The 24770-nt window shown below is 51.1% G+C and overlaps 11 protein-coding genes across 11 annotated transcripts; 5 read left to right on the plus strand and 6 right to left on the minus strand.

Moving 5' to 3' along the window:
- The first annotated feature begins 34 nt into the window (after positions 1–34).
- On the plus strand, positions 35–1534 carry M438DRAFT_328413 (cobW-domain-containing protein). Its single transcript, XM_029903204.1, has 3 exons — positions 35–203; positions 252–335; positions 400–1534. Exons 1-3 carry the CDS (start codon positions 68–70, stop codon positions 1395–1397), a joined length of 1218 nt encoding a protein of 405 aa, XP_029755480.1. The 5' UTR covers positions 35–67; the 3' UTR covers positions 1398–1534.
- Positions 1445–3266, minus strand: M438DRAFT_328414 (putative uridine/cytidine kinase). Its single transcript, XM_029903205.1, has 4 exons — positions 2760–3266; positions 2082–2593; positions 1889–2028; positions 1445–1833 (listed from the first exon to the last, which is right to left on the minus strand). Exons 1-4 carry the CDS (start codon positions 2916–2918, stop codon positions 1712–1714), a joined length of 933 nt encoding a protein of 310 aa, XP_029755481.1. The 5' UTR covers positions 2919–3266; the 3' UTR covers positions 1445–1711.
- Positions 3267–3400: 134 nt separating this feature from the next.
- M438DRAFT_369564 (multifunctional beta-oxidation protein-like protein) lies at positions 3401–6552 on the plus strand. The gene is made up of 3 exons (XM_029908111.1): positions 3401–3790; positions 3846–4182; positions 4233–6552. The coding sequence occupies exons 1-3, from the start codon at positions 3593–3595 to the stop codon at positions 6458–6460; spliced, it is 2763 nt and encodes a 920-aa protein (XP_029755482.1). The 5' UTR covers positions 3401–3592; the 3' UTR covers positions 6461–6552.
- A 1962-nt stretch (positions 6553–8514) lies between these two features.
- M438DRAFT_339887 (uncharacterized protein) lies at positions 8515–8963 on the plus strand (the record flags this gene model as incomplete). Its single annotated transcript, XM_029904266.1, has 2 exons — positions 8515–8705; positions 8762–8963. 2 exons carry the CDS (start codon positions 8515–8517, stop codon positions 8961–8963), a joined length of 393 nt encoding a protein of 130 aa, XP_029755483.1.
- Positions 8964–9193: 230 nt separating this feature from the next.
- On the plus strand, positions 9194–10014 carry M438DRAFT_150162 (uncharacterized protein). Its single transcript, XM_029898963.1, has one exon. It carries the CDS (start codon positions 9423–9425, stop codon positions 9837–9839), a length of 417 nt encoding a protein of 138 aa, XP_029755484.1. The 5' UTR covers positions 9194–9422; the 3' UTR covers positions 9840–10014.
- Positions 10015–10128: 114 nt separating this feature from the next.
- M438DRAFT_349804 (nucleoporin-domain-containing protein) lies at positions 10129–14361 on the minus strand. Its single transcript, XM_029906479.1, has one exon. The coding sequence runs from the start codon at positions 14293–14295 to the stop codon at positions 10189–10191; it is 4107 nt and encodes a 1368-aa protein (XP_029755485.1). The 5' UTR covers positions 14296–14361; the 3' UTR covers positions 10129–10188.
- Positions 14362–14498: 137 nt separating this feature from the next.
- On the plus strand, positions 14499–15699 carry M438DRAFT_283909 (ARV1-like protein; the record flags this gene model as incomplete). The annotated part of the gene is made up of 4 exons (XM_029901422.1): positions 14499–14687; positions 14859–14912; positions 14960–15532; positions 15583–15699. 4 exons carry the CDS (start codon positions 14499–14501, stop codon positions 15697–15699), a joined length of 933 nt encoding a protein of 310 aa, XP_029755486.1.
- Positions 15700–15927: 228 nt separating this feature from the next.
- On the minus strand, positions 15928–16393 carry M438DRAFT_339890 (uncharacterized protein; the record flags this gene model as incomplete). Its single annotated transcript, XM_029904267.1, has 4 exons — positions 15928–16022; positions 16075–16127; positions 16232–16315; positions 16383–16393. 4 exons carry the CDS (start codon positions 16391–16393, stop codon positions 15928–15930), a joined length of 243 nt encoding a protein of 80 aa, XP_029755487.1.
- A 1232-nt stretch (positions 16394–17625) lies between these two features.
- Positions 17626–20286, minus strand: M438DRAFT_339891 (uncharacterized protein; the record flags this gene model as incomplete). Its single annotated transcript, XM_029904268.1, has 1 exon — positions 17626–20286. The coding sequence occupies one exon, from the start codon at positions 20284–20286 to the stop codon at positions 17626–17628; it is 2661 nt and encodes an 886-aa protein (XP_029755488.1).
- A 1328-nt stretch (positions 20287–21614) lies between these two features.
- Positions 21615–22963, minus strand: M438DRAFT_339892 (uncharacterized protein; the record flags this gene model as incomplete). The annotated part of the gene is made up of 2 exons (XM_029904269.1): positions 21615–21814; positions 21961–22963. The coding sequence occupies 2 exons, from the start codon at positions 22961–22963 to the stop codon at positions 21615–21617; spliced, it is 1203 nt and encodes a 400-aa protein (XP_029755489.1).
- Positions 22964–23228: 265 nt separating this feature from the next.
- Positions 23229–24104, minus strand: M438DRAFT_150214 (uncharacterized protein). Its single transcript, XM_029898964.1, has one exon. The coding sequence runs from the start codon at positions 23995–23997 to the stop codon at positions 23494–23496; it is 504 nt and encodes a 167-aa protein (XP_029755490.1). The 5' UTR covers positions 23998–24104; the 3' UTR covers positions 23229–23493.
- Positions 24105–24770: the final 666 nt, after the last annotated feature.

Below are 24770 nucleotides of genomic sequence, written 5' to 3' on the forward strand. Positions count from 1 at the left end.
GCCCCCACGTCATCTCTATACATTTATTTCACCAACTGCTTTCTTGACATTACCGCATATAGCAATTATGAATTCAGATATGGACTTTGACGATGATGCACCGCCTATGCTGGTTTCTGCCGACCAGCCTGATGATGCTGAGAATCTCTCCAACCATGTCGATGACCTGAACTTGACTAGAGTTCCCATTACTATTATTACAGGCATGGATCTCCGAAGCGTGTGTGTTGATCTGTACTAACCAATTGTAGGATACTTGGGCGCTGGAAAGACAACACTGATGAACTACATTCTCAACGAACGCCACGGAAAGAAGATTGCAGTCATCTTGAACGGTCAGTACCTAAGAACTACTCTCTAAATCGGATTCAAGGCTCTGACAGCGTGAACGTCCCACAGAATTTGGCGACTCTGCAGACATTGAGAAGAGTCTGACCGTCAGCCAAGAAGGTCAACAGGTCGAGGAATGGCTCGAATTAGCCAACGGCTGTCTATGTTGTTCAGTCAAAGACACTGGTGTCAGTGCCATTGAATCACTGATGGAGAAGAGAGGAGCCTTTGACTACATCCTACTGGAGACAACAGGCCTAGCAGATCCCGGAAACCTTGCTCCGCTGTTTTGGGTCGACGATGGTCTAGGCAGCACCATCTACCTCGACGGCATCGTGACTCTGGTGGATGCAAAGAACATCATCCGTTGCTTGTCCGAACCTACTCCGGACGAAACTCAAGCAGATGAGAACTCGACTACTGAACACGCCCATGGCCCTCACCTCAGCACCGCACATCTGCAAATCTCCCACGCAGATGTAATAGTCATCAACAAAGCAGATTTGGTCTCAGAAGCAGAGCTCGAGCAAGTCAAGGCCAGAATCTCATCTATCAATGCACTTGCAAAGATTCACGTCACAGAACACAGCAAAGTTCCAGCACTGGAAGGTGTACTGCTCGACCTCCATGCCTACGATCAGGTTGATGCCGATAGCATCGATTTCGCCAGCAAGGGCCACAGTCATCTGGATCCTGCTATCTCAACGACCACATTGACGCTACCACCTTTGTCATCAGCACAACTGGACAAACTGGACACATTCCTGCGAAACATCCTATGGACGCGGTTTTTCATCTCACATCCAGAAGCCGAAGGCGTATCTGTCGAGTCTGCGGGCTCAAGACCAGAGATCCACCGTACCAAAGGACGTCTGGTAATGCAAGAAGGTGGAGTCAAGCTTCTGCAGGGTGTACGCGAAGTCTTTGAATTCATCGATGCTGCAGACGTCGGTGCTTCGAACGACGGCGCGTCTGCCGACAGGGGAAATGGCAAGATTGTCTTCATCGGACGTAATCTGGTTCCTGCCGCTCTGCAGAAGACTTTGGAAGATGCTGTTCTAGCATAATGAAATTACTTACTTGTATTAAGGAAAAGAACGAGATATGAAGAAATGGGCCGCGAGGCATTTGGCAATGGTTGAAAACATGTAGAGATTTATATACAAAGCATGCACTGTAAGATGCTACGTGCACTGTCCCCTTGTCCTTTTCTCATGGACTGATCGTATTGATCCTGTCACTCAATAAGGTGCAAGTCAAGGTGGCCAGAAATGTTCCAGAAGTATCAAGAGGGCCTCTGGCGTGGAGACAATTCTCCCACGTTTCCAGCTGCTACCGATGGCAGAGGCATAGTCGCGATTGATCATAGGCTCTCCAGTATCTACTGGATCTCGACCTCCTCAACTCGGCGTTGCTTGTTGACCACCAAACGTAACTGTTTGCCTGTTTGGTGGAAAATGCCTTTGCGAAGCACATCTGTGTAGAGCTCATAGGCCGGGTAATCTGTATAAGAAGTCAGCAAGATACTTCCAAGTTTGGTTAAGTCGCGAATACTCACAGCCATTGACAAACTCGATGACTTGCTTGTCCTTCATACCAGTACCCTTCTCCTTTCTCAATTTTCTCTCCTGCTCCAATCGCCAATCATAAACGAAAAGCGTGTCCACGGCATCAATATGAACCAAGGCGCCGAAGTAACTGTCTTGGTGTCAGTCAAAGCACCATGCTCGAAATACTAATGTCGGACTTACTCGGTCAAAGCATCATACTGCCTCAACGCCTCATTGACAAAGCTCACATGCTCCAATTCCAACGCAGCCAACCTCCCATGATAAGCCTCTCCGTCAAAAATCCTCGCCGCTTTAGCAGCTTCCCATTTCTGGACTAATTCCTCATCACTTAGGCTTCTGAAGCCCACACACCAGCCCTCGAAAATGACAACCTCTACCGGTGGCTCACCCTCCTTGTTGACAACTTCCCAGGCCTCAGGGTCAGTACGATCGCCTTGACCAGAATGGGCGGATTTATCGTAGAAGGGGATGCGGATATTTTTTTGGCGGGAGAAGAGTTGGGAGAAGATATCTTTGCCGAGGGGAATGTCGTGGGTGGAGGGTTGACCGCGGTGTTGGATTAGTGGGTTGGTGGGTTGGGATTGTGCGAGAGACTTTTGAGCGGAGTGGGGGAGGTAGAGGTCGTCGATTGAGAGGACTACTGTGGGTAGGTTGTGAGGTGGTGAGGTTAGGGTTTTGTAAAGGGCCGAGACCTGATGGTGGGTTGGTTAGATGGTGTTCTTGATGGTGTAGGAATGGGATATCGGCAGAGAGAAGATGGCATAGAGGTGGTAGTAGTATTGTTTGGGTTACAAGAGAGGAGCGGGTACACTTCGATTTTCTCATGGGTTTGATATGAGGTATAAGCACGTTACTCACCAAGGTAGTCTTTCCAGCACCTTGAATACCATTCAGTCCAAGGAAGAATGGCGGGGCATCTGTGCCTTCTTTCTTGTGGTAGTCACAATGGGCCTTTATCTTTTCGAGGATGAACGGGATACAGTGTTCCGACTTGTCATCAACTATCTCGGAAGCCATCTTGTTGCTTCTTTATCGACTGATGTCTGGTGGGGTTCATGGGATAGTTGTAGAGAACTCGAGGGGAAGATAACAACTCCACTGCGGACAAACACTTCACCGAATCGATGACGTCTTGGCAGTGACGAGTGAGTCTTCATTTTCTCTTGGAACCTTCAGACTTCGATGTCTTCTCACGTTCACGACCTGGTGAGATAATTTCATGCTCGCAGCCTTGTACTCATGTGCATGTCCTCTCACATGATCATGGCCGATCTCGAGTCCCTTGATTTCACTTCTCCAGACCAATTTCATCATCCCCGCACTTTGTCGGCAGTTGGCATGTGAAAGGGAGGAAACAAAGCAAACTGACCTCGAGAGGATTTTAGAGCGGTTCGAGCCACTGGGCGCGACCTCGGCGAGCGCCGTAGCTGGAACGGGTAGCCGGCGAGGTACAGTTTACTCGTTCGGGTGAAGGCTGCTCGTGCTTCACAGGGCCAAATCCACCCTATTGTGGCTATCCGGCTACCGCGAAGCTACCGTGGGCCGAGGCATGTCAATGACCGACCGAAAGCTGGAGATCATGGGTGCTTGATCGTTAGACACCTTTATGTAGACTCGACCTTTCCTCCATTTCGTTTCTTTTTCTCCCTTTACACATCTTCCGGGATAACCAAACCACAATCCCATCAAACATGGCACACAATTCATACGGTCTCGCAGGGACTGAGGCGTCATCAAAGCCCCTCCGCTTCGACGGCCAAACAGTCGTTGTCACAGGTGCTGGCGGTGGTCTCGGCAAGGCATACGCTTTGTTCTTCGCTTCTCGCGGTGCAAATGTTGTCGTCAACGACCTGGGTGGCTCGTTCAAAGGCGAGGGAGCATCATCGAAGGTTTGTGCAGCTTGAAGAACGCGTCGGTGAGACAGGCATTCTGACAACACAACAGGCCGCGGATGTAGTAGTCGAGGAGATCAAGGCAGCCGGAGGCAAGGCCGTCGCCAACTACGACTCGGTCGAGGACGGTGACAAGATCATCGACACGGCCATCAAGGCCTTTGGCAGAATCGACGTCCTGATCAACAATGCCGGAATTCTCAGAGACATCAGCTTCAAGAACATGAAGGACGCCGACTGGGACTTGATCATGAAGGTCCACGTCAGAGGTGCATACAAGTGTGCCAGAGCAGCATGGCCGCATTTCAGAAAGCAAAAGTACGGCAGAGTCATCAACACAGCATCCGCAGCTGGTCTGTTCGGTAGCTTTGGACAGACAAACTACTCTGGTAAGGCTTGATGTGAGATGCACCATACTTCAGCCACTAACAAATTACAGCTGCCAAACTCGCTCAAGTCGGCTTCACCGAGACGCTCGCAAAGGAAGGTCTCAAGTACAACATCCTCGCCAACGTTATCGCTCCCATCGCTGCTTCGAGGATGACCCAGACCGTCATGCCCCCAGATGTTCTCGAGAACCTCAAGCCCGACTGGGTCGTTCCTCTGGTCGCAGTCCTCGTACACCCCTCAAACACAGAAGAGACAGGAAGCATTTTCGAATGCGGTGGTGGTCACATTGCAAAGCTGCGATGGGAGAGAGCCAAGGGTGCTCTGCTCCGTGCAGACGACAGTTATACCCCCGGTGCTCTGCTCTCCAAGTGGGATGGTGTCAACGACTTCAGCGAGCCTAGCTATCCTACCGGAGTTGCAAACTTCATGGAGCTGCTCGAGGAGGCTCAGAAGCTGCCTGCCAACCCCCCATCCAAGAACCCCGACTTCAAGGGCAAGGTTGCTCTTGTCACTGGAGGTGGTGCTGGTCTCGGCCGCATCTACTGCTTGCAATTCGCCAAGTATGGTGCAAAGGTTGTTGTCAACGATCTGATGAACCCCGACGACGTTGTGCAAGAGATTCAGAAGCTCGGTGGTGAGGCCGTTGGTGTCAAGGCATCGGCTGAGGACGGTGATGCGGTCGTCAAGGCCGCCATTGACGCTTATGGCCGCATTGACATCATTGTCAACAATGCAGGCATTCTTCGCGACAAGGCGTTTGCCAACATGGACGACAAGCAGTTCGATCAGGTCTTGGACGTTCACCTGAGAGGAACCTACAAGGTCACCAAGGCTGCATGGCCCTATTTCTTGAAGCAGAAGTATGGTAGAGTTGTCAACACCACTAGCACCAGTGGTATCTACGGTAACTTTGGTCAGGCCAACTACGCCGCTGCCAAGTGCGGTATTCTTGGTTTCTCTAGAGCTCTTGCCAGAGAGGGTCAGAAGTACAACATCTTGGTCAACACCATCGCACCTAATGCTGGTACAAACATGACCCGTACTATCATGCCCGAGGAGATGGTTCAAGCCTTCAAGCCTGACTACGTTGCTCCCCTTGTCGTCCTTCTCAGCTCTGACTTGGTACCCCAGCCTGGAACTGGTGGTCTGTACGAAGTTGGATCTGGTTGGGCTGCTCAGACTCGCTGGCAACGTACCGGTGGACACGGCTTCCCTGTCGATGTCAAGCTGACTCCTGAACATGTCCTTGGACAGTGGAAGAGAATCACCGACTTCAGCGACGGCCGTGCTGACCACCCCGCAGATGGCAACGACGGCTTGAAGTCGATCATGGCCAACATGGAGAACAGAAGCTCCGGCTCGAAGCCCGTTAAGAAGGAGGGTGCTAAGAACGACGAAGTCCTTGTCAACATCGAGAAGGCTAAGAATGCTAAGGCCGAAGGTACTGAATTCAAGTACGACGAGAGAGATGTCATTCTTTACAACCTTGGTCTCGGTGCCAAGCGTACCGACCTGCCTTTCGTCTACGAGGGCGACGACAACTTCCAGGTCATCCCTACTTTTGGTGTCATTCCTCCCTTCAACGCATCATCTCCCTTCTCATTCGACGAGATTGTACCCAACTTTTCACCCAACATGCTTCTCCACGGAGAGCAGTTCCTTGAAATCAAGACTTTCCCTATCCCTACCGAGGCTACTCTGGTGGCCTACCCCAAACTTGTCGAGGTTGTGGACAAGGGAAACGCTGGTGTTGTAACATACGGCTCTACCACCAAGGACAAGAACACTGGCAAGGAGCTGTTCTACAACGAGTCCACTGTCTTCATCCGCGGTTCAGGTGGCTTCGGTGGTCCTAAGAAAGGCACCGACAGAGGTGCCGCAACCCGCATCTACAAGGCTCCGGAGCGCAAGCCCGATGCAGTAGTTGAGGAGAAGACCAGTGAAGACCAAGCCGCCATCTACCGTTTGTCCGGTGACCGCAACCCGTTGCACATTGACCCCGAGTTCTCCAAGGTTGGCGGCTTCAAGACTCCCATCCTCCACGGTCTCTGCTTCTTCGGCTTCGCCGGCAAGGCAGTGCTGCAAACATATGGTGAATTCAAGAACGTCAAGGTCAGATTCGCTGGTGTCGTTTTACCAGGACAGACCCTGGTAACTGAGATGTGGAAGGAGGGCAATGTCGTCGTGTTCCAAACAAAGGTCAAGGAAACCGGCAAGCTTTGCATCTCTGGAGCCGGAGCCGAATTGCGCAATGCCTCGCCAAAGAGCAAATTGTAAATGGGGAAGGCCCAAATGTCGTGATCCTTCAAAGTATTGTAGTATTCTAGCGTTTGTTATTTCTGAAATGTCATCATGAACTCTCATCCTTCAGATCATATCTCGGTTTCCTGCGTGTCATGTCATCGTGTTCGTATAAATCGTGACTTCCGCACTTGGCGGCTTCTATACATGGATACACAGCTGCAACTTCAGCGATCAAGCATCTCCTCAAGAAGAGAGATCAAAGATTCTGCTGGAACCCGCCTCTTCCGCACGGAGTTTATTCTATCTATGGAGCATACCAAAAACCCACTCCGTGGAAGGGTTTCGCCCACCAGTGCCTCCATCGTATCCTACGAGTCAGCTGGCCGACATAGAATCATCTCCCAAGACCCGCCAAAAAAGAAGCTCTTAATCTTTGGTGGGTCTAAACTATTGATAAGGTAAACAGCCCACCTTGACACTTTTAACCGTTGTACACATTTTCTGTAGACTGGCTAGCAATTGTTTCATGATTTTTTGGTAAAGAGTCTCGAACTTTGCTTTCTGATGCAGTGGATGTTTTCGAAACATGCAGCAACGACCGTTTCGTGTGATTGTTGCAAGTGTTGTCTCTCCCTCAGCTGCCACGTGAAGGACGATTGTGACATGCAAAGGGCCTCGGTAAAGGATTCTGGTAGCGCAAAGGGATTCTTGGGATCGCAGCCTCGTGACAAGAGGACCGTGCTTGCACAAACACCTAGCGCACCCTTTTTTGGCATGCGCCTCGGCCCGCCAGAAGATCTTCTTGCCTGCAGCGAAACCCTCTGTCTAAAAAGAGCATGCAGCCAACAAAAGATTGAAATCAAACTCAAAAAATTCATGGCTTCACCAGAACCGAAAGGTGTTCACCAGTTGTATCGATTGTTTGTTGTCGGGTCTTTGCTTCAACAAAAAGCTTGATCGTAATTTGTACAGCTTCAATTGATGTGCCGCTTCATCTCATTTCCACATGCCCCTGCGAAGAGATCTGGGGAGGAAAGGCTTCTAAACTTTGACAGATATTGCATGTCAGCAAGAGGCCCGATTGGCATGATGCCAATCTTTATTTCCACTTTGCTCGGCGGTCTCGCAATTCTTCTTTTCCGGTTGGCTACAATGATGGTTGTTTAAGCCTCGTTCAAGGGCCAATGGTGTGGTGTCATTCGTATCCACCAACCCATTTTTGATTCCCACGTTCCAATCTGTACGAGTCGAACCTTCCATCCTTCAGCCGAAGCGGCTTGGCTAGGCCCATATTCACGAATCCCCGCCGCTCGGCCGTCGCGCCTGCTGAAAGTGAAGTAGTGGTGAGAAAAGTAGAGGCAGAGAGAGCTTGATAGCATGCTCGGGGTAATTTCCTCCTGCATTACTTAAAAGGCGGGTTTCTGCCTCTCGCGCCTGGCACGAAGACCTCCCTTCGTTACATTCCATCATCTCGGCCTGCATCGACGTTAAACGCAAAAACATATAACGTGCGTTCCCCGGACTTTTTCACTAGGCGCAGAGCATATCCATACCGCAACCTCACTCTTGGTACCTCGATATTCGAAAAATCTCGTGATCCTCTGGATCAATTGGACTATTCTTGTACCTATAAGAACCTCGTGACAACAACGTCTTTGCTCTCACTGCCGTCAATCGCCTGCTTGGCTGAAACATATCAACATCTGGAATACTGGATTCGGCGAACGGCATTGTTTTTGCTATCTAACGGTCGTTAATTTCGGTCACAACTGGGCAATCTGTTTACCATCACTGATCTGGTCTGGCCGTCAGAAAACCAAAACTCCCTCAACAGCAAACACCCTTTATCAAAGCAAACGTTTTGAAGAAGTCGCCCCTTTGCGAACTACTCGGCCTTCTTACATATCTATCAACCGTAGCCGCGTCACAGCCAGAATCCTTCTCCTGCATTCTTCCAAGACACCAATCTTCCTCCTCCCCACCCCGAGCTCCTCCGTTATCCGCCTGCATACAGCCCTAGCTCGGTTATATTCTTGAAGATGCTTTCTCGCGTTCTATTCACTGTGGCTGTTGCCGCTTCTACCGCCATGGCCGTCGCTCTTCCCAAGGAAATCACCTTGCCCAAGGAGGTTGTGCCTCAAGCAGTTGTTGCTGCCATGGATGAGGTCGAGGGTAACCCATGGACTCTCGTCTCGCCCGATGGCACCTGCGGTGGTGACACCAAATACACCTGCATTGGCTCTCGTTTCGGCGACTGCTGCAACACATACGGATACTGGTAAGCTTGCATTCTTTACTCTCACCTGCAGGAACCCCAAACTGACAACATTTCAGCGGCATCACAGACGCTTTCTGCGGCGCAGACTGCTTCAACCTCGCTGGTCTCTGCAGCGCCGACATGTCAGGCTCCGGCACCATCAACCGCCCCAAGGCCACTCACGTCCCCTGGAAACCCACTGTCCACCACGACCCTCACTTCAAGCCCTCGTACGTGATCGACAATGGCGAGAGAGCCCCCAACCAAGTCTGGTCATGATTCTGGATTGATTCTTTTCACCACTTTGAACGACCAAACATGATTACACACATTACACGACCATGACTCCGGGGGCTTTTTTCTGGATTTTTCTACTTCTTCTCAACCTTCCGACTTTCAACCAAAATTCTTTACATTACGTACCAGCGAGGCGTTCACATTTCCTGGACAATCGACCATCATCCTCCCCTTAGATGAGGGTTTCAGAGGCAAAAGACTACTTCAATTCTTATACCTTTTTCAACACTCCTACGAATCACTTGGACCGCTTCAGCTCCCACATTTGATTCTTTTCTTTCTTCTGTCATTCGATTCACTTTTTCACAACTCTCCGGTTTGCTGATTCTTAATGTCGCTCACTGGCTGTGTATAATGTTTTTTTCTTATTCTTTATTTTCTATTACCGCTCCAAGAAAAGAGCCTTGTCTTCTTTTCTGCGGGCCTTGAGACGAGCGGCATATGCCATGCTCACTCAAAACACGAACAATTATCGACTGGTCCAAACTATACCCTCTACTACAGAATCAGCATTCAAAAATTCAATCCATCATCATTTCAAACAAAACCTTGCGATCTATTGGTCTCCTGATCCCTTTTTTTTTTTTTGCCATGCATATCTCTGATTTCTTAGGTGATTTTCAATCCCTTTCTTATCATTGTTTCAGTCTCACCCCCTTTCTTGGTTTCATACCGTTTGGAAAAGGTTTGCATGCCTTTGGTTTCATGTTGCTTCGCTTTTCTGAATCACCATCTCGGTCACACGACTTGATTGTAAATATCAAGTTACCCCTTCCTTCATTCTATAGGATGGTACTACCGATTCTCGGTTCTTGTAGGTCGCGTCTTCTTTCTTTCTTGCTTCATTCATCTTTATGACTTTGCCCAAATATCATGGAGAGTCAGGCTTCTAACATTATCTGTGGTTTAGTATTTCACTTGGGACTAGTCAGTCAATGAACTGTATCGTCAAGCCAGGCAGACAGAGCAGGCACGGACAAGGACAAGATGAAGAGAGGCAGCGAGGAATAGTATAGGAAATTGTACAACAAGGCTTTCATATGCCTGCTTTTTTTGACAAGTCTTCGCTATCTGGTTCCCCAAAAAGTTACATAGGGCAAAGAGCCAACAAAACTACTAGAGAGAGAAAAAACAAACGCCGCGTTATAGAGACCATCCCCCGGACCTATCCAGATCGAACAACACAAAAAAGACCACCGCCGCATTTCTAACGCATGGCTTGAACAATTCTACCTCTGAGTGTGTCCACCGCATCGCGCTTTTCGGGCTCGAGGTCTGAGCTTCCGGCGAGACTGGTGAGGAGATCATCGATACCAGCGGCGTTTTCGTCGCTGCCGAAGAGGACGCTGTCGCCGTGGCGTTCGCTCTCTCGTAGCCAGGCTTGGATCAGGTAGATCAGATCAGCGGCGAGGACGCGACGGTGTCTGCCAACGAATGGTTGCTCGTTGGTGTAGTACATCTGTTCTACGACGGGCAGTAGTGCTGAGGGTCGGATGTCCAGCTCGAGGAAGGTATCAATGACCCACATTGGTGAGGCGGCGTTGTTTTGATACTCAAGGGCGTAGCGGAGAAGCATTGGCAACAGGATAGGGATGGGAAAGGTGGCCTCCGCTGCGTTCAGACGTTGGCCTAATGAGCGGACCTTGAGAGCCACTGCTTCAAAGGGCGCCATCTGATCGATTCCATCTGCTTCTTGGTGCACTTGTTCTATAAGCAATTGCCAAGTTGACTGGATGTCTGCAGGGTTGCGATGGTCAGCGCAGTGGTAGATCAAGATACAAATGTCGTAATAGCCTGCTTGATCGGCATATTGGTTGAAGAGCTCGGCGACTTCTAGAATTTGACCATCAAGTGCTTTCAACACTTGGGGTCTGCGTTGGTCTGTAAGACGAGGATCCGACTTCATGCGTTGCAAAATGTCGTCTTGAATGTTGCCAACTTCCAAGAGGTCGTTGATCTCACGGAGAGTTTGTTGTCTGCCTTGCGCAGCGTCGAGCAAAGAAACGGTACGGATTGAGGCGTTGGTTCTTGCACGGCTAAGGTAGCTGATGCGTTGCTCGAGGTTGAGATCAAAGCCACTCTTTGCAAGTAACAATTGCACTGAAGCGGCCTCGAGGAAGTTGTTGTGGTGTGCGTAGTAGCGCCAGAGCAAGTCAGCATGGTCAGGGTTTTTGTCCATACGTCTGCGGAGGTAGCTGATAACATAAGGTGAGCTGATCTCAAGAAGTCTGTCATTCCACCCTTGGCCCATATACCAGTCGTATAGGTTATTCTGGAAAACTTCATCTTCGGAGTTGTTGATAATCTCGTATGCCTCGGATTGTCTCTTAGCAGTGACTGAGAAAGCACCATCAGGGTGTGCTTCGAATGCTTGTTCGACTGACACGATGACTTGGTGAATGAGATCGTAGCATTGCTTCCTGCCTTCGAAAGCCTTTTGTCGGGGGTCGTCTTCGGGGCAGTCGTCCCTTAACCAAGAAAGGGCTCGGTTTGCCCGGTCAGACTCGTGTGCGACAGTCAAAGCAAGCTGGATAGCACCAGCGTAGAAAGACATGGGAATATACTGTGACACAGCCCACTCGAGATGTTCCATAGAAAGAGCTCCTGCTACCTTCTGGAAAAGTCGTAAGCTCTCGTTCAACAGTCTGCGGCTTGCCTCGGAGGCGGGACCAGCCTCGGATGCTCTCTTGACCTGCTCTTGAGCCTTGAAGATAACCACATCATCGGCGCTACAGAAGCTGCCACAACGTCTTCTCAGAGCTTCCGCTACAGTATCAACGTTCGAACCGTTGGCGATGTTACGGTTCACGATGGCCTTGACAAGCTCCTTGGCCAAGTTTCTGCCGTCTGGCGAGCAGAAAAGTCCCTCGTAAGTGAGTAATCTGGCACGCTCGCGGGAGGTTTCTGGCAGGGACAGAACGATTTCGTCGACCCTCTCATCGAACAAGACAAGTACGAAGGCGATGCCCTCGATGATGCTCGAGATGAGCTGAATCAGAGCGTTCATTGCACGATGTTCGCCCTGCAGGGAGAGTTCATCTTGCTTGTTTGCGACACGTCCAAGCGACTCGGGTCCAGACAAGCCTTCGATGGAGCTCTTATTCTTGTTCAAGAATTCTTGCAACGAATTCAAAGCGCGCTGAATGTTTTGCAGTTTGGTGAGTGCCACGGTCGATGTGACAGCCAAGCCACCAACGGGAGTGACCTTTTGAGTCAGGACAGGTGCTCTCCAGATCGATCGTACCAATCGGGTGATGTAGAGTGCCATACCATCGTGTCGGGGGGAAGGACGAACATTGTCGATGGCGGGAGTGTTGTTGTCCAGAACAGAGTTCTCATTGAGCATGGGCTTGCCTCCTTGAGTGATGAAAGCCTCCCGGGCAAACTCGACAATGTCTGGTTCTGTGATATTGGTGATGCGAGCATCGGCATTACCGTCGGAAGCTTCACCACAAGCAACGGCTAGAGCCGTAGCAGCAGTCTCGGTACGACCATAGTTGCGGATGAACTTTTTTACTTGGCCATCGCGACCTTCTACATCGCCACCGTAGCGTGCGAGAGCAGCGAAAATATCCACAAGTCTGCGACGGCGCATGATTTGAACACCAGTGCTAGTCAGGACAGCAATCTCAGTGGGAGACTGGTCGAATTGAACGGCGAGCTCATTGGCGAAGCCCAAAGGCGTGGAAGCTGCAGCGAAAGGAGTGCTAACCAAGCCAATGCCTTGAGAAGGATAAGGGAGTTCCAAGAACTGGCCGACCTCTGGGAAAAGAGTGGCATGGCTGGCATCCCGAGGCAGCTTGATGCGGCCAGAGTCGGGAGCTGTGAAAAAGATGGAGTCTCTGTGGGGATCATTGGGGTTAGGGACGACCCAACATGAGTAACCAGGGGCATATCTAACGCCAGCCTTGGTGTTAGCAAGGAAGCGCGTGTTGGTGTCCAAGGTCGAGGGATTGGTGTTATAAGGACCAAGAGAAGTGGGCTGGGGTTGTTGTGGTTGAGGAGCAACGGTTTCGCCGTCCTTGGGAGGGAATTTGATATGATGGACCTGCATGCTGGTCGGGGCGGATGAAGTTGAGCTACCGTAGAAGGCGCCAGAGGTGGCGCTGAGGAAGATACGACAGCCGGTGCTGGTAAGAGCCTGCAGACTGAGTCTGTTCGTTTCTTGGGCCGAGATTGGGCTGATGGATACGAGCGAGGTAGTGCGCGAGAGGAGATCAGAGCTAGGGACCATGTGGGCGATCTGGGCGAGCAGACTGGTAAAAGGTCGGGACAGAGCCAGATCCAGCACATTGCCACTCTTCATGTGGTAGACGCGAATGGTCGAAGAGGAAGAGAGCGTGTACAGCAGGTCACGCGAGTCATCAACGACCATCTGTGAGATATGCTCCTGATCCGATCGGCCACCAAAGGGCAACAGCTGGAAGGCAGATGAGATGCCCGAGTTTGTGTGGTTGATCTTGGAGCAGCGGTTTGCGAACCAACGTTCCTCTTGCTGGTAAGTGAGCTCCCAGACATCAATGGCCTGGTTACCACCGAAGAAGATGCGCCCAGTCTTGTCCGACGACTCGATGTGGCTGATGGAAATGCCTCTTACGGGCACCTTCATGTTGGTCGAGTAGAGTTGGACAGCCCAACCACCGTGAGGCGAGCGCGCGGCGGCCAGACCAATGAGCAGGACCTCTGCATGGGTTGCGACAACCAAGAGGTGGGTAATCGAGTCTATGAAGACGCCCTTGCGCGGCTTGACAAGCTTGACGGCCGTGATGGCATTGGTCTGGTCTTCGAAACCGATGAGTTCGGGGTTCGGATGTGTGTAGTCCCAAAGGTAGAGCGACGAGTCGATCACGATGAAGGCGTGGTTGAGCTCGGCAAAGAGACCCAAATGTGTCGAGACTTGGGCCAGGTTCGCCTGTTCGAAGATTTGCTCGGGGATATCATAGTTGCGGCTGCGCTGGAAGGGTTGCCAGGCCGGGTTGAAGGAAGTATCGTAATCATTGGAGATTCCCTGGCCGACATAGTTGTCAAGGGCTGGGTACTGGGCCTCACTTTGAAGGGCTTCGTTGACGGTGCGCGCTGCGCGTTCGATCGGAGCGAGGGAGTCTTGCGTGGCGGTAACAGGTCTCTGTGCAGGCGCATCGCGTGAAGCTACCTGGCCGGCGCGGTATCCAGCCAGGGTAGCAGCCGAGTTTGAGCGAAAGGACGGAGCTTGCTGCATTTGTCCAGAACTGCCAGGTCTGCCAGGCGCCGGGGTGTTGAAGAAGGCCCCTGGCAGAGGACGCTGCGGCGTCGCTTGTGATGCTGCCAGAGCCATTGTCGAGGATTAGGAAATGGGCATGCAGGAAACCTGGTCAGCTGCGAAGAGATCAAGTTCTTGTTCAATCGAGCACGACGGAATTGCGAGAAGCTTTGGCGACTGAGACGCGCCGACCGACGCTTGGACCAGTTGATGCTGTCACTCCTCGAACTTCCAACACCGTCTGCCAGACCTTTGCTGCAACCCTGCCTCTCAGAACAATGCCTATATGTATCGAGTGTCGGTACCCTGTAAGCAGTCTGTACACCACGTACAGCAAGGCAGATGATCGAACTTTGGGAAAAGGTGTACGCTTGACACAGTGCCCGAGATGCAAGCGTTTCGCAGACAAATATGTCGAACATGATTTTGTTGTTTTGTTTATCGACTTGGTCTTGATCAAACCTCAGGTAGGCTATCGTGATATTATCCTCTTTGTCTCTCAATCCCTCCTTCCAACCACTTCACGTTTCCAGCTTCCTCTGTTCTTACTCAACATCAATATTCGAAACACATTCTCCCTCTTTTTGGAACTAGTGGGGATGCTTTTGGTCAATTCCAATACTGATACGGTCGCACAGGTCTACAGGCATCTTCTTTTTAATCGTCTAGGTCGTGAGGACGGCCGCTTCAACGTAAGTCTTCGAATCGAGGCACTATGAACCGATACTGACTGTCACAGCCATCCATAATACGCCTCGGAGTCTTACTGCTCCTGTTTGATGTCTATCTGACCTGGGCACGTATCGAAGAAGCCATGCCCTCCCCGTCAGCCTCAGACAGTGTTTCTATGCCGACCCCTTCAGATCCCTTCTCGCATCCCACGAGTAATGCCACGGGATCAGGCCAATGGAACGCATCAAGCCTGCTACCAACATCTAATCTGCTGAGTGAGCAGCCCATCATCCTGCAATACGTCTTTTTCCTTGTGCTGTGCGCACTGGAGACGGTTTCATTCCACCTCCCAATCCGCACACTTTTGTCTCTTCGTCTGCCGCGGCCATTGTCTTACTTGATCCCTCATTACCCGCACCCTGCTGTCATAAGTACGGCACTCCTGGTGTCAAGCTTCACAAAGCTCTTCCCGCTATTGCTGTTGATTTGGAAGTACGATCTGCCGAGTAGCGCAAGTGCTGTTTCATGGGCTGTCATCATCAACAACGTTGCTGCCTTGGAGATCTTGCTTGAGTGCGGAGTCATCAGAGCTGCCATTTTGGCGGCTGTTGGCGCTGTGTGTCGGGCAGGCATCGGTTGGGTAAGTTTCGAAACGACTCGGGTCCAAGACTGTAGCTAATGATTGCGTAGTGTATTCTAAGAGCTGCTGGTGTAGGATCAGGGGTAGCAGCTGCCGGTGTCGTTGAGACGGGCGATTTACTCGAGCTGTGGAAACGACTTGCGCTTCACGTTGGTATCGGACAATGACACACATGCTTCTCAGCACCATTGGAGATGTACACGCTCTCAGAAAAGGCAATATCAGAAACAAGGGCTGCCATGTAGCAAGCCCATTACGAGTGATATGTCACAGTGTATCTCCCAGTAAACTCAAGTAACGCCAATGCCATGTGATGTGTTTGCACAACTCTCGTTCATTGCTTCTCCTCCTCCAACATCAGAACTGTCCTTGCTCTTCGACTGTGGGTGGCCTGTCTAGAAACGGGCACCATCTCTGTGGACATATTCGGGCCTGAGATCGCTTCTTTGAGGGCTGATGAGGGGGTGCCACTGGGCGAGGAAGGTGATGGCTATTCGTCATGTTAGTCGGAAGATGCAGCGGTTCAAGTGATAAATACGCACCCCACATGAGGTAACAGCTCCAGGCCGAGAGGATGAGGGTTGAACGCCAGACACTGTCGATGTGTTAGTTCTCAGCTTCCTCTTGTCTATCCAATGTCTTCCTCCGTTTCGCGTCTCGTCCTTCAGCAAGGCTCGAGAGGGTCGATGAGCGGCTTACGTTTGTGTGTCGCCCTTGGGGCTGGCGAACCAGGACACGGCGCAGAAGGCCAAGATGAACAGGAGGCCGACCAGAAGACTCCACCTAGACGCGCATAGTCAGCTACGACTCTTCGAAAATACTCCTGACCAGACCAATGTATGCGACATACCCGTTAGCCATGTTGATGTTGATTGTCTAGACAAGGAGTTGTTCGACCACCAATGTTCGCCGTCGCGCTTGCCCAAAGGTCGTCCACCGATGACGCCAAGCTTGGCACCTTTCCATCGCGCGTCAATCAACTCTCCGACTTCCACTTCAACCATCACACGCGACTTCACAGGTTGGTAACTGTCTCTTTTTCCTTGGGCCCTTCATCGTTCACACGGTGAAACTCTCCATTCACTTCGACAAAGAAAGCTTTCCTGTCAGCATGTCATTGGTTTTGCGAATCCACCCACCAGCACAACACAACAACAACAGCCGACGCGGGTGACCAGCCATTGCCAACCATGCTGTTCAACACAACATATGCTCGTCATAACACTTCGATCCAGAGCCGCTCAGAACACATCGTAACGTTAGATTTGTGTCTTCTGGATTACCTCAGCACCTTCGGCTTCTTGTCGAAATGAACTCAATCTGCTCAGTAGACCATCCGCTGCCTTACAGCTTGCTCGCCACTTTGGACTGGCCCAACATGGTCCTCTCTAGGTAAGCCGCGCCCAGGAGCCTGTCTAGTTGCCTCGTCCCTCCTCGAGAACCAGTGCTTTTCACAGAAGGCTCCTGATCCCAGATCACCATACCATCCCCATCTTGTCCGGACTTGCCTATGATTCACTATTCTCAATCCGCCTGGCCTAAGGCACCCCAGGACAACAAGGACTTAGACACTTGCAAAGGTCATGCTTACATCATCGGTGAGATGGCCGAGCGGTCTAAGGCGCCAGCTTAAGGTTCTTCCAATACGCTGGTTCGGACCAGCGTATTGGGCACAATAGCAAGAAAGAAGGACCTTCGCAAGCAGAAGAGCAGAGTAGTAGGAATAAGACAAAAAACGGCGAAATAAGCAACGAGAAAAAACAAAAGGAACAATGCAAGAAAGCCAAAATGTAGAGCAAGAAAGCGAAGCAGAAAGTAGGAAAGAGATTCAAATAATACCTTGAGCGAATTCTAAACCACTCTGTGGGAGTACCATGGATGTTGTCTTAGTAGCAAGGGTTAAAGCTGCATGAATGTGTAATCTATCTAATGTGCTACGCCTCCAGACGTTACTTCGTCTTGAGTCATGGCAAAAATCATCTGTCTGAAACGTAACCACTTCTTTTGGAAGCATTGTGAACAATGTATGAGTGTTGTGCGTGTGAAACCTAGGAAACAAAGGAAAAAAATGAAAGTGGAAAACGACACCCCTTTCACTCGTCCTCCATCTCCTCATCCTCAAACTCCTTGATGGTCTGAGAAGCGGAAGTCTCGCGGATCATCTCTTGGAAGTCCTCTGGAAGCTCATCATACTCCCACATTGTGGCCTTGTCCGTGACGGTGATGAACTCGCGGAGATGCTCCGGGATAGTGGGAACAACAGCATGCTCTGTCTGAACAACGAAGCCCTCGAAGCGGGGAGGCACTTCGTTGTACCACCAGCCGTGCTGGATTCCAGCTCTCTTCTTGTGAGGAACAGGGCCAGGGAGAGCAGGTTCGACGACGAAGCCGGCATCTTCCAAACGGCGCTTGCGGCGCTTCATAGTCTCTCTCTGATTGTAACTAGATGCCATACCACGGAAATCGAATTCCATCCAGCCGTCTATCTCCTTCTTCTCCTCGTGTTCGAGGCTGTTGGTCTCCTCATTACTCGTCATGATATGCTCCTCAAGTTCCTCGATGCTGGGGAACAAACGGGGAGGATCGAGAGGACAATACTTGCACTGGTAAGTGTCGTCACCGTCCCCGACAGTAAGGAGGTTGGAGTACTCTTCAGCTGCGACTTCGGCTCGACGTTGCCACTGCTTGTAAAGAGAATGAACAGCGCTTTCCATGTGAGAATTGAGCTTGGTGGCATTGAGCCACTGCTTCTCCTTGGCAGCCTGAGGCATAGTCTCGTCGACCTGACATTCGTAACAGCGCCTGTCGGTCTCCTTGAATGTCTTTTTGGTGTTCAATGTGTTGTCGAGAAGGAGCTGCATGAAAACAGCGACCTGCTGAGCATAAGGCACACTCGACGTGGTGATGTCGTCGTTAGTGTCAGGCGAAAGCACCAGAGGCTTCTCGCCAAGGTCAGGGCGATCGATCTCGGACTCAATGTCCGGCTCGGGCTCATCATTAGTGCCTGTCGCAGCCTCTTCGTCGTCAAGCTGATAAGCAGGATCGTCCTCGAACAAGGCCTCGTCAGAAACTTCCTCGGAGGCAATCTCATCCATGTCGGCTTCGCAACGAGCAATGACTGCTTGGGCGAAGTTGGATGCAGAGGTAGCCTTGAGACGAGCTGACATCTCGCCGGATGTGATTGTGGCTGTCTGAAGAACATGAAGTTCGGAGGTAAGTTTTCTGAAGGCGAACTTGCGCACACGCTTCATGTAATTCTTCAGCTCGGCTTTAGAGAAGTCGTCACGCCAATCGGGGTCTTGAGCGATAAGACGGCGAGTGAGAATGCCAATACCATTCTTGATCTGGTCCATTTGAGCGGACGTGAGCTTCGAAGTAGCGAGAGGTGCGGTCCAAGCTGCGGCCATCTGCACTGCGCTCTGGCCGGTGTCGCCTGTGTGGCCGAGGCCCAGCGAAGTGACATCCACTGCCGGTGCAAGAGCCAAGTAAAAGCGTTCCAAGGTGGTGGTGCCTGGGGCATGGCCGAGCAGCCAGCGGGCCGTATCGGCACCCTCAATGCGAGCCAGGTCGGTCGCAGCGCGTCGGCGGATGCTGTACCAGGTGACTGGGAATTGATAGCCAAGATGAGCACCACGTTCACGAAGGTAAACCGAGAGACCGGTGGCAGTCATCGGAGAGGTGGTATCAATGCCGGCACCATGCGGCTTGCTCCTGTAAAAGAGAGGGTCATCCAGATGGCGTTGCTTGATCTGGATAAAGGCTTGTTCACCAGTAAGAAGCTCCTCAATTGTCTTGATGCCGACTAGGAGGTTGCGACGGATTGCCATCAGGAGAAGACGATGGGGCACAGAGAAGATGAGCTCCTCGGCTTGCTCGGGGGAATTGACAAAGACTTGCAGAGATCTTGCGTCTTCTCTGGCAACGCCAACGACATTCTGATCCAGGTTCTCAGGTGCCTTGATGTTGATAGTCGGAAAGGTAATTTGTGCCTGGAACTTGGCCGGATCATTGTCATAGCGGCGAAATTTGATGTCTTTCCACTTCAGTGGCTGCTGACGACCGGCGGCTGAGGGTGCGATAGAGCCGGGTCTCACGGCAACCATACGGCCAATGCACCACGCAGCTTGATGTTGCTCACTGTTCTCAATGGAATTGTTGGAGAACATCTCAAAGTCGATCAGTTGGCGAAGTTCGCCGAGACCAAGGAAGGTCTTGATTGACTTCTTGGGGCCATCTTTGTTGAGCTTGGCTTGAATGGCTTGCATGCTTCGGGACATGGAGTTGAACAACTTGGGACCGTGAGGAGGAGGCACATCTCTTTCATCGTAGATACGCTTGATCCAGTAGAGTAAAGATCCACGGTACTTAACGAGAGAGCGGTATTGAATGTAGTTGCCGGAAGCAGCGCTTCTAGGCTTGGCGCGCTGGAAGATCCAAACCAAGAACATCGAAAGCTGCTTTGGAAGCTTGTCGTGGTTCTCCGGGAAACAGACAGCGTCGATTTCGGCCTCTGTACTGCCAGCTGGCAACTTGGAGACGATTCTCACAAACTCACGATACAAACCGAGATGGTAATCTTGCTCCTTTTGAGTCTTGGGCGCATAGGGACGATAGGCTTTGAGCTCTTCGACAGTCTTGTCTAAATCTTCAACCATGGTGAAGATTTCTTCATCATTCATGGTTGTCATGCGGTCCAGAGTATCAGTAAGACTTAGCCTCTTGGCGGGCAGAACACCCTTCAAAGATCTCGACATCTTGATCTGGTAGACGACATGTTAGCTCTTCCTCGTTTCTTTTTTGCTCAACTATGGTGCATCTCAATCTTGGTGGGCTGGAAGGGAGCTGGAAAGGAGCTGGAAGGACGGGTGTGACATGAGAAGAGGGGGAGTGTTGAGAAAGTAACTTACTTGATGACTCAAGATGTGGTAGTTGGAGAAGGTCAACTGATTTGGGTAATTGAAGAAGCGACAGGGCGACCAGGCCACCTTAAGTATTGGAGCAGGGTGTGTTGCAGAATCGAAGAGAATGTCGCAAGTTCAGAGACCGAAAGAACAGAAGTTGAAAGAAGCCATCGCTGCCTGGATGTTTTACATTTGGCAAACACCTGCGCTTTGAGAAGCCGTCCACGCACGCGCGTTGTGGACTCATGTCAACACAGCATTCTTTCTCCTGTGCGCCCTTTGCTTTCTGACATGAAATGCGACGATGCTTGTCTGTCTTAGGCTTGATTTGTCTGGTGTTCGTTGAACCGCTTTGAGCAATGTGGGTCATTCGATGTGCAGTCTCATCTGGCACTGAACTCAAGGAAGCGGGTCTTACACCGAATCGCTTGCTGCAGGGAAAACATGCTTGGCGCCGACAAAGCGGATGGCAGAGGTGTCAAAGACAGGCGGCGACAAGGTGACTAGCCGATATTGACTAGACAATCATGGAACCGTCTCCGGAGATGCACTCGATATGGAAAGGTGAAAAACACAAGATCAATCTCGAAGCTCGGAGAGATGAGGGAGATTTGACTTGCGGAGATCTCCGCATCTTATCTGATTCTGAGGGCATGACCCTGCCTGTACCATGGCAACTTGTCGATTGTAATCTGTCAACAAGAAATCATCAGACCAATTCGTGGAGAACATGGAGTTTTTCACACCTCCTATGAAATAATGTATCAGTGTTCAGACCATCGTGCATCTTGATTAAGACCCGAAACGCTTGCCTTGTGCGCTGTTTTAGGGTTGCTAAAACCATCGGGCACTTGGACTTTGGACTGGGAACCACATCACTTCACGAGAGGAGGCAGGTCATTGCACGCAAGAGAGGCAAGTTACAAGTCAAGCGAAAGGAGGTTGATCATTGTACGCAAGAGAGGCATGTTACAAGTCAAGCGAAAGGAGGTTGATCATGGCACGCAAGAGAGGCAAGTTACATGGCACGGAGGGACTGGTCTCAGTGTTTGTGAAGCGGGAACTTGGTAGAAGAAGGAAAAATGATTCATTCGTAAAGGATGATCGGAGGACTTGCTGATCATCAGCGAATCCCAAAAACACTCTGCTTTCTAATGGCAGGGAAAATACTATGGAAGGAATCAAGAGCGGCCAGTGGTCTTCTTGCTAGTGGAAGTACCAGCCTTCTTGGTGGCAGCAGGCTTGGAAGCAGCCTTGGGAGCAGCCTTGGAAGCAGCCTTGGGAGCAACCTTGGGAGCCTTGGAAGGAGCAGGCTTCTTGGCGGGAGGCTGCTCGTCTTCGTCCTCTTCGTCATCGGCGTCAGCCTGACGATGGCGCTTGCCTGTGTACAAGTTAGCACGATAGGGACTTGCTATTGCTACTCGGAGGCATGCAGGGATAGGAAGAGAGAAAATGGAGAGAGAAGGGTGAAGGCTTGTAGAGGGCAAGGAGGGGGTCAAGTCAAGGAAGGAAAGGGACACAACTTACTGCCTGGGGCTTCAGTGCTGGGCTCAGCAGCAGTAGCGGCAGCGGCCATTTCGGCCAGGTGCTTCTTCTCGTCGGTGGATATCTCGGCGAACAGGGAACGGAGGCCGTCAAGGTCCATGTCGGCGATACCAGTGTAAAGGTATTCGATGTCCGGGTTGTCCTTGACATGTCCCTTGAGGAAGGTAAGGAAAGACTGCGACTGAATTTCATTGAGAACGGTGGCCTTGGTGATGGCGAGTTTGCCGCCCTGTGCAAGGAAGGCTCTCAAAGCAGTCATGAGCTCCGGACCCTTGAGGGCCTTTCTAGCATCACGAGCAACCTTGGTCTTGGCGACCGTGGGCCCCTTGATGCGGCCGGCGCTACTCAGGGCTGTGTTCTCAGTGAGAAAATCAACCTTTCTCGTGAGGATAGCCATGTTGTGGTGCAACGCCAGATCGGAGACGTTCATGAGGGCCAGGTTGGCGGGTGCCCACCAGCCGTGGACCTGCTCACCGCCGGCTGACATGTAGCCCGTAGGACGTGAGGTTGAGCGACTGCCAGCGACCGAGAGAGAAGAACGTCTACGGCGAGAGGCTGCCGCGGCAGTAGCAGAGGCGGAGGTGGAAGGGGCCTGAGGTTCTTCTTCCTCGTCGCCTTCATGCTCGCTGTCATGCTCGACCTCGCCTTCGTCCATCTCTTCGTCGGACTCGTTGTCTCCGGCTCCATCGTGAGAAAGGGCGGGATCCATGGCTCCGTCGTGACCTCCAAGGAAATAAGTGGGGGCGTGAGTGCCGCTAGTGTTGCCGCGTCTAAAGAATGAACGACCACGCTCGGGAGAGTCACTGCTACCGTCCAAGCCCATGAAGAGGGTGTCTTGCTGGAAGGCGGTGCCGATGTCCGGGGCAACAGGAGGAGCTGAGTGGGAGTTGTCGGCAGCGTCATGGTCGAGAGACTGACTGGCATCGGTGGTGGACATTATGGCGTCGTTGGTGGGATCGGTGATAGGGTTGTTCTTGGCGGACATGGTAAAGCAAGGTAGAAGTTTGATGTTGATTTGTGTGTGTTTTGAGGATGTGGAAGATTGATGTGATGATGGGTGAGATGAGACGAGTTGGATTGAGTTGGACGGGACTTATTATAGGTCGCGCCTTGCGTGAGAGTGAAATTCGGGATGCTTCCATGGAATGACCATGACTTGACGGAAGTCAAAGACATGCATGTGTCGCAATCATGGAAAGACGCAGCGACAGATGCATGTCTTTGAGTAGATGCTTCCGGCAACCGCTTGAATCATTTCATGGTTGAGGTTGTTGCGTTGAATAGTTTGACAATCCAGAGACCGTTCTTTGAAAGTCAGTAAAACAGCTGCTCTCATTGAATCAATGGAATGAATGGGAAATCGCAAGAATTGTGTCACAATAACTTGGTCCTCTTTTGCAGCAATATTGGGAAGTCGCAAACTTCATGCGCGGTGGTTCGACCTCCGTGAATGCGCCGGCCCGTCTCAAGCGCATTGGATGCGCGAGGCAACAAACGACCACCGTAGTTACAGCTTCACCGACAGAACTGACGACAAAGAAATGCACCATTCGAAAAGATTGAGATGCATGGAAGAGCGTCGAAAATGATGATTGGCGTGTTGATGATTGGCGTGACTTTTGTGTGCGTCTTGATGTTTTGGCGTGTTGATGATTGGCGTGACTTTTGTGTGCGTCTTGATGATTGACGTGACTTTTGTGTGCGTCTTGATGTTTTGTCGTAATGTTGAGCGGTAATGGCTTGCTTTCTCGATGGTTGACGTGCATGGGGGTGTCGATGATAAAGAAGTGTATTGACAGATTCGAGTGTGGTTCTGGTGTTGTGCGCCCATGTTGAAGCGCTCTCCGTACTCGAGTGAGGCTGTATGCGACTGCCAAGCATTGTAAAAGTGATTAATTTGAGTTGTTGTTGTTCTTGTTCTGTTCGAGTCTGTCTTTTGACGTGCGCGTTGTTTTCAAAAAAAAAAAACACTGGCAAGTACTCGAGTATTTGTTCGTGGTTTAGACAAGTTGCGCCCATGTTCGGTGGTCGAGTACGGAGACAGAATCGAAAAGTTTGGCGTATGAGAAGGGGACAAGACGAATCTTGGTGAGAGATGGCATTATTTGCACCAATTTTGAACAACTCGACAACCACTCGTTGAATACTTGTAAGATTCTCGGCATCTAGACTCTAGATACTCCTCTTTCTGATCCGACCATTCAATCTTCAATCCAACCTTGCTGTCGATTGTTATGAGTACTTTTGCAGGATTACTGGTCCGAGATCCGTGTCGGCTCCGCCTCCACGGCTCAAGGGCAGGGGTTCGAATCCCCTTCTCATCAACATTCCTTTTGCACCAGCGGGTGTATACAGCTGCTACGAAACAAGGCGGAAGTGTAGGGCGAGGAAAATCAATTTTTGGATTTTCGAGATTCTGTTGGCGGAGAATGCTTTTGTGAAGGTATGGACCCTGGTTGCACAATGTGGCTTGGCGTTTTGTGCATGATCAGCTCCTTCCTATTGAGGCTCCGCTTGCCAACTTGAGAACCTCGCACTCCTGCTGGCCGTAGGTATTTCTGACTCGCGCCTACTTGTCTAAATACGCCTGCGCCTGAACATCCGGATAACAGCACCAGTCTGCACACATCAAGACATCTTCAGACGTCTCTCGATGTCACGACAGAGGATCGATGGCAACTGGCAACTTGCACAGTTATATTGAGCACCCGGAGGCTGTTCACGGACAGGGCGATAAGTGTGAACTCTGAACGGTCATCTCCTCACATTGTCTTCCTTACGCATTCTCAGGC

This window comes from Aureobasidium pullulans, assembly GCF_000721785.1.
Source record: "Aureobasidium pullulans EXF-150 unplaced genomic scaffold scaffold_34, whole genome shotgun sequence".
NCBI lineage: Eukaryota > Fungi > Ascomycota > Dothideomycetes > Dothideales > Saccotheciaceae > Aureobasidium > Aureobasidium pullulans.

Bases quoted from the DNA above. Each gene is read 5' to 3' on its own strand.
- M438DRAFT_328413 (XM_029903204.1), top strand. From the start codon at position 68: ATGAATTCAGATATGGACTTTGACGATGATGCACCGCCTATGCTGGTT. The intron at 204-251 runs GCATGGATCTCC...AACCAATTGTAG, and splicing joins TCCCATTACTATTATTACAG to GATACTTGGGCGCTGGAAAG. The intron at 336-399 runs GTCAGTACCTAA...AACGTCCCACAG, and splicing joins GATTGCAGTCATCTTGAACG to AATTTGGCGACTCTGCAGAC.
- M438DRAFT_328414 (XM_029903205.1), bottom strand. From the start codon at position 2,918: ATGGCTTCCGAGATAGTTGATGACAAGTCGGAACACTGTATCCCGTTC. The intron at 2,594-2,759 runs GTGAGTAACGTG...ACCCACCATCAG, and splicing joins GTGCTGGAAAGACTACCTTG to GTCTCGGCCCTTTACAAAAC. The intron at 1,834-1,888 runs GTGAGTATTCGC...CTTCTTATACAG, and splicing joins CATCGAGTTTGTCAATGGCT to ATTACCCGGCCTATGAGCTC.
- M438DRAFT_369564 (XM_029908111.1), top strand. From the start codon at position 3,593: ATGGCACACAATTCATACGGTCTCGCAGGGACTGAGGCGTCATCAAAG. The intron at 3,791-3,845 runs GTTTGTGCAGCT...ACAACACAACAG, and splicing joins GCGAGGGAGCATCATCGAAG to GCCGCGGATGTAGTAGTCGA. The intron at 4,183-4,232 runs GTAAGGCTTGAT...AACAAATTACAG, and splicing joins TGGACAGACAAACTACTCTG to CTGCCAAACTCGCTCAAGTC.
- M438DRAFT_150162 (XM_029898963.1), top strand. From the start codon at position 9,423: ATGCCATGCTCACTCAAAACACGAACAATTATCGACTGGTCCAAACTA.
- M438DRAFT_349804 (XM_029906479.1), bottom strand. From the start codon at position 14,295: ATGGCTCTGGCAGCATCACAAGCGACGCCGCAGCGTCCTCTGCCAGGG.
- M438DRAFT_150214 (XM_029898964.1), bottom strand. From the start codon at position 23,997: ATGGGCGCAACTTGTCTAAACCACGAACAAATACTCGAGTACTTGCCA.